Consider the following 6880-nt stretch of genomic DNA (forward strand, 5'->3'; position numbering starts at 1 on the left):
CACAATTTTGCTTTTACACATCCTATTTCGTCACACTGGGAGGTTGGATCTGCAATCAGCCTACTGCTGAGGAGCACAACTGCTGGCTAAGTGTTAGGGGGACAAGCAGAACTGGAAGGTGAAAGACGTATCCTTCTTCCTCGTCGAACGGAGGAGAGGAGGATGCTACTAGGACGATGGGCCTTGAATCAGAAGTGCGACACCGCTTCTTGATTATGGGATGTGGAGGGTGGGTGCTTCTCTCCGGAGCTCCAAGCGCATTGCACTGCCGCGTGTAGGGTCATCTGGGAAGGTGCGAGAGGGAAAGGAGGTGTAAAAGAGTGGTGTATTGTAGGCTATGGGCATGGTGCAGTGGCCACTCCACCATGTCCTTGGTGCACTCTTCGATGAGCGTACTTTTCTTCCAGGCACAGTACTGTTGTCGTGGCACCTTGAATGTGGAAGTTGGGCGACCATCTTTCAGTCGAATGTGTCTGCGCAGGGGCAAGATGGTAACAGCATGAAACGTTTCTTCGCATCCTGACACTGTTCATGAATTTGCATGTTCTGCTACCTCTGCGGTCACATCGGCACCAGTCTCTTGTGGTCGCTGAGTTGCAGTAACTTGAGTTATGAACGCATCCATTCGTATCTTCACTAGTATGCGCATTGGGTGCGTAATTTGCTCAACTATGCTTTGTTGTAGGAAAGCAGCAGTAATTCCGCATTAGCTCATCTCCAGCGACATGGAGGTGTTTGCAGTGGATCCCTTTCAACCATTCAATAGCGCATTTCACCTTTCAGGCGGTTCTTTTTTGGTGGCATAGTAATAGTTGAGGGTAGTCGATCCCTTGAACGGAGTACTCTAATGCCCAGACAGTTCGCCCTTACGTTAGACCATCAACACTTGAGTAGGTCGTTTTCCATTGACTCTTCCAAGTTTATCCGTTGCTGTGACGCCTCTCCTTTATCCTTGGACAGGGCAATCTGGATCCTTGCGCGTTATATTCCACCGAAGAGGAGCTGGAGGATCGCGTGATGGAGATGCTAGACTCGTTTGCTTTCAAGGGAGGACGTTACATTGCCAACCTCGGCCACGGTATCTACCCAGATGTGGAGCCCGAGAAGGTGGCTGCTTTTGTCGACTTGGTGCACCGACACTCTGCTCATGACATTGCCACATGATCGTCTTCCACCCTGCTCATTTGGAAACGTCTACCTAATTCTCAGGTCTTTGTATCGAGCGTCCTTATGCCTAAATCACTACCTTAGTTGACCAGTATAAAAGTAAAGAGGCATGCCCTCCATTGTAATGGAGTGACCGTCCGTTCTCCTGCGAGTGGATTGGAAGTGTTGACAAGAGGTGTGAGGAGATTGTTGTGCGATCTCGAGATGTTTGGCCATTTCGCTTCCACATTTAGGCGTGCCTTGGTGGCCATTCAGGCAAAGGGAAGGGCGTTACCTACACCCACAACTGAAGTGCGTGCATACGCCCAAGATGGTTGGGTCTTTTGGCAGTGTATATTTTTCGTCCATCAGATGTGCAGGAGGTTTGCTTCGACTCCCAGAGATTCGAAACCTACCTCCCCATCTCCTCCACACTCGTCTAGAAGCGAAGGCATTTACCAAAGTGTCGCTCATGTCATTGAATTTGCGGTCATTTTGGTGAGGTTCTTTTGTGAAAGGACTGTTTGGGTTACTGTGTAAGAGGAGTGTGCGTGCGCCCTTCTTGCTAACCTTGTGTCATTTTCTGTCATGAATGGATCCTGACTTGTGCATGAATGAGTGTGCAGGAGGGCTGGTGGGTACCAATCACGTGTGACGCCAACCGATGGCCTTATCACCACAATGATGACCAAATGCTGTGGCGATTGAAGGGTATGGGTGGTTAAGCGTGAAATTTGACGCGTCCACTATCGTGTTTGCCCTTTGGTTACCAGTCCATTATGGTTCACGGCACTAAGTGATTCGCCTTCACATTCGAAGAAGGTGGCGGAATTTCGATGTTGATGTGAGATGATGGACGATCCACCTTGAACTCCTCAAAGTCTTGGTCAAACTTCCAGTGAAATTAGCCCTCAGGTTTGTGCCCATGTTTTGTCAGAGTGTTAGGGAACTGTTGGTCTGGCGACTCAGCTTGAGGCAAGGCATCGGGCGGATTCTGCCCTCGAGAGATGCTGTGCCGCGGTACGTTCTCTGCTGAGAGAGGTACTCCCCTCAAATCCTTTCCAGAGGTTCCGTGCAATGCACCGGCATTCGGTCGGACTAGTGCCTCGTTGGAAGTAGTGGGTGAGAGAGGCAAGTTCAATTCATTTTATGCGGGCAACTGTGAATTGTCCACTGCTGTTTTTCGGTCACCTGGAAATTCGCTCATATTTCCTCCATGCGAGAGGCAATGACACCTCCTTACTCATTTTTTTGGCGATTTTGAGGATTGGAATAAGTTGTAGAATCGTGAGGCATTCCCTGTTCCTTCTGGCAGCGTCGGTGAATAGCAGCTCAAATGGAAGCTGCCATAAGGCTTCGTCTCTGACAGGGTGTACTCCTCAGGCTGTGCAACTGCTCCACCGTGCACATATACGGTCGCGATAGATCAACTGGTTTTAATTGGGGCATTTCTCTTTCTACCACAGGCCTGTGCAGTCGATTCCAAGTAATCTGGTGTTTGGGGCCGTTTTGCTTCATTGGAAGTGAGCCTGTGGTATGTGGAGTGTTTCTGCTCAAAGTGGTTACCTACTGGGGAGTGAGAGGCACTGACTCTGAAATTGGCTTCCAAATTGCTACCGATTTCATCTGATCTGTGCTTCAGCATAGGCAATGCCGTTTGTTGGGAAATTTTCCCCAGTGTATGTGGGCTATCTAAAAATGCACCTTTCTTGGACAAACGTTCTCGTTAAACGCGTGTCCACATTGGTTTGTGGGATGAGGTAACTGCGTAGTGAGTATTTATTAGGGCAGGCTTGCAAGCCTATAACCGAGTCAGCGAAGGTCACCTCTTCTGTCAAAGGTTCTACTTTCTTCTTGCTCGTCTCATCGTGGCATCGCAACAACCTCATCACTAGGATGAAGAGCCGAGTCCACTTCCCATATACTCCTCATGGCACGCTCTCTTTCTCCGTCTCGAAGTGCTTCGTCCCTCCTTTCACGGGACACGTGCATCCGAGCCTCGGCAATGTGCTCCACTTGTGCGCCATCAGCGATTTTGCAAAGAAGCACTTTGTCAAGCCAGTGTCTACGCTGTACACCATCGTTTTGTGCATTCATGACGTGTGTGGTTGTTCGGTGTTCGCCTGTATCAAGCACCGCTTCTATGAGAGACAGGCAGACAGACGGACGTGGACTTGATGTGCCTGGCTGTAACGCCGGCAAAGGTAGGTGGCCTGCAGATAGGAGGTGGTGAGGCCCTTTAATGACGTTCGATGCTTGCGGCGTAACTGGCGTTTCGACGTGTGTTCGGGTGTTGTAGGCCGATTAGCTGATGTAAGGAGTCCCTTCACAACGGAAAGCATACATTTCTCCAAGCATATTGGAGTGATACCATCGACAGGCTGTCAAAAGCCCCACAAATATCAGTGCATGGCGTGATTAGTTGGTTTCAAGTGCCTGACACTCTCTTGCTAATGAACACACAAAAGTGCCTCATTCACCCACTCGCGTATGTTAGCCAGCACATCGTTGTTACGGCAGGTGATAGTGAAGTAGGAGGCCTCTCGAAAACACCATATCCTTTGAAGTAGTCACAATCACACGTGCTAATCCTTTTCGCGACGTGATCTGAGACAGGGGTCGGGGTCGGTAATTGCACTTTTTCAACAAGTTTTGCAGGCAGAACTAAGCAAGTCAGGGGACGAGCTATGGCGAAGTACACTTCCTCCGTCTGGTGTGTAGGTCTCGACCCTCGACCGTTTACCTTCCACATGATCGTGTGATTGGTGAATGCTAATGTGAGTGTCAAGGCGGTGGGTCAAAGCAGTGCGCCTGTTCTCCCTTGGAGCAATGTCATCGGAGGAATATGGAGAACGAGGACATTACGCATTGTTGGAACGTGGTATTATTACAAATGGCCAAAGTCTTATGGGGCATCGCAGGTTGCCGCCTCCCTAAATATGGATGGATGAGGTGCTCCTGATCACGAGATTGATCCAATCAAGTCACTCATTCGCTTGCTACACACAAGGCGGAAATGCGACTTGATTGCTTGGCATTCGACCGGAGGACAACTTCGTGGTGGAGAATTGCTTCTGCAGTCCACCGCACACACCACAAAGCAGGCGTAGTCATTTGCGTGGAGTGAGGTGGTGCGTGTCCCAGAAGTTGGGTGTATTGGGAGTAATGAGTGATGAGCAAGGAGTGACTGAGTGGACCATTTGGATGGGCACTGTTAATGGCGTGGTGGAGGTGGGAAGAGAATTGTCGCATCACTTGTAAACTGGCTCTAAAGGCACGTGGAAGTCCTGTGGGAAAAATCCCCTTAGATCCTATCGGGTGGATTGAATTCGACACCCCATGACTGCCTCATGTACCCACGGAATGACGTTAGGTGAGGCAGTAGCGGTCGAAGAGACCTGGTGTCAAGCACCTGCACTGACACCTGTGCGACTAGTGTCTGGTTACTCATCGAACATGTTCCGCATAGATGAGGGTTTCTCCAGACCATGATCATCCAGCTACACGCCCCATGAGAATGCTACCCAGAGGCAACCCTGCCTCATTATTTTGGACCTACACTACCTTCAAACCCATTGCCTGAACCCCTGATAGAAAGGGGAGCTGGATGATGGGACCACCTCCAGATTGATTGGAAGTAGTCTGTGATTGACCTACTGCGTCAATTTCGACTCGGTGCCGCCGGCTATTGTAACGGGAGGCGATCATGCATGCTGCATTTGACGCGAGTAGCAAGGCATTTCCAGTTTGATGAGTGGAGATGAGGTGGCCTGACTTAAGCCCAACTCCGACTCCGAGTAGAATGACCCAGTGTCGAGTTCTTCAAGAATGTCATAGTAGTTGCCGATGTTTACAGCGTTGAAGTCAGTCAGTCAGTCAGTAAGGTGCTGATATGAATGTGCTAGATTTACGAAGTATTACCTCGTGGAATTGAAAGGAATATTCCAGAAACACTGAGTGGTCTCACGTAAAAACATCCTTGCTATTTTCGTATTTGTACTTTTGATTTTGGTTACTGTAGATCACATTCCCTCGTCCCCAATTTGAGTCGACAGTCATAGGGTGGGGACTCACCAGCTTAAACACACGATAAGAGTGGGTCACGAAACCAAAACAATTCAAGTGGCAAAATACGTTGACTGCACTTTCCTGCTGCAGATTTTCTGCCTGGAAATGGCATAGGCGAAAAGGCCAATTTACAGTCGGATGAGCAGCCATCCAGACAGGAGTATCGAGGGGTGTTGTTCGGTGAGCCGTGAATGGAATTGGTGGGACTCCATGAACGCCTTTTAAAAAATGGAGATAAAGGAATTCGGTCGACAGTAGGCGAGAATAGGAGCGGGAAAAGAAGGGAAAGCAGGACAAAGATGGACGGCAAATAGGGGTGGTAATCCACATCCACGTTCAAAGAAGCTAAAGGTAATCTCAATGGATGGTTGAGTGGCATTGCAATGAGATAATCCGCAGGTGGTTATGAATCCGTGACTTCCAACCACCTCGAAAGCCCACATTTTAAAAAGCTGTCTTCAATTTAGTGCTTCTTTGACCATTGATAGACATGAAATCCGCTTGTTCTGGAGCACAGTCTAGCATTGGGGGCAGTACCAAATCAACGCATTCCTGAGGTAGCGTCCACAAATTGAGGGAGAGCGCCAGCCTCCAAATTGCGCAATGGTATAGCAACTTTCATTCTCATAGGCAATCAAACTTAGGTGGGAAAAAATTGCACAGCACAGAACACTCCTTTCTTAGTGTTGTATCAGACCAACACGACATGGGGACTGCACTAGTCGGTTTTCTTCCACGGTGTCGGTGTCGAATGCGCTGCGGCTGCAGGCCACTACCTCTTTGTAATGGGAGAAATACCCAAAAATACATTAAGAAATCTAACACAAAGACTTCCCCCCTTTTTCATATATGTTTCCCTACAAGCACGTGTAAATCATGCAAATTTACTTCTAAGCTATGGCGTTGGGAAGTTGCCCATGGTAGAGGCACACAACACCTCTTCAGATTTCCAGTAAAAGGCAATAAAGAGGCAGTAATTGTTGTGAACTTGCGTAGCCTTGCATAGAATTTTGAGTGGGGAAGAGGTAGAAAGTGGTTTTTTGTAGATATATGTTCATAAAAGTCCACATTTTCCCATTGATGCAAGATCATTAAAAGTGTGCAACCTCAGGTGTAGATGTTTTTCCACTGCTTGTGTGGCGCCCTAATGAATCGGCGTGGATTCTGGTAACTACAACCTGCCTCCATTGTCTGCAGCCGTGATTTGCTAGCTAAGCTGCTATCTTCCAGGCGTCTTTGGTGAATTGAAGAATTGCCAGTCAGAGAGTAAATCCAGATGGCTGAATGAAGCTATAATGTGTGCTGGCAGAAGAAGCCTGCAATACTGCTCAGGACTTCAAGCCTCCCCAAAGACGACTATGAGCCTGAACACCGTATATTTACCGATGCACAGCTGTGCTTAGAGTCCATTAACAGAAGTGTTGCGAAAGAGGCGTTGTGATACCGAGGTGACCACGGAAATCAAAGTATTGACTTCAACAAACGCGATGTCAGCATATAGTCTTTCTGCATCTACATCTGAGGTTGCACACTTTTAATGATCTTGCATCAATGGGAAAATGTGGACTTTTATGAACATATATCTACAAAAAACCACTTTCTACCTCTTCCTCACTCGAAATTCTATGCAAGGCTACGCAAGTTCACAACAATCACTGCCTCTTTA

General features: G+C 48.3%; 2 protein-coding genes across 2 annotated transcripts; one reads left to right on the forward strand and one right to left on the reverse strand. All coding sequences in view use genetic code 11, as the record gives it.

Moving 5' to 3' along the window:
- Positions 1–220: 220 nt before the first annotated feature.
- Positions 221–1164, forward strand: EGR_01233 (Uroporphyrinogen decarboxylase; the record flags this gene model as incomplete). Its single annotated transcript, XM_024490482.1, has 2 exons — positions 221–229; positions 961–1164. The coding sequence occupies 2 exons, from the start codon at positions 221–223 to the stop codon at positions 1162–1164; spliced, it is 213 nt and encodes a 70-aa protein (XP_024355301.1).
- A 1845-nt stretch (positions 1165–3009) lies between these two features.
- EGR_01234 (hypothetical protein) lies at positions 3010–3243 on the reverse strand (the record flags this gene model as incomplete). Its single annotated transcript, XM_024490483.1, has 1 exon — positions 3010–3243. One exon carries the CDS (start codon positions 3241–3243, stop codon positions 3010–3012), a length of 234 nt encoding a protein of 77 aa, XP_024355302.1.
- Between the last annotated feature and the right edge of the window lie 3637 nt (positions 3244–6880).

Source organism: Echinococcus granulosus, assembly GCF_000524195.1.
Source record: "Echinococcus granulosus chromosome Unknown EG_S00004, whole genome shotgun sequence".
In the NCBI taxonomy this organism is placed as follows: Eukaryota; Metazoa; Platyhelminthes; class Cestoda; order Cyclophyllidea; family Taeniidae; genus Echinococcus; species Echinococcus granulosus.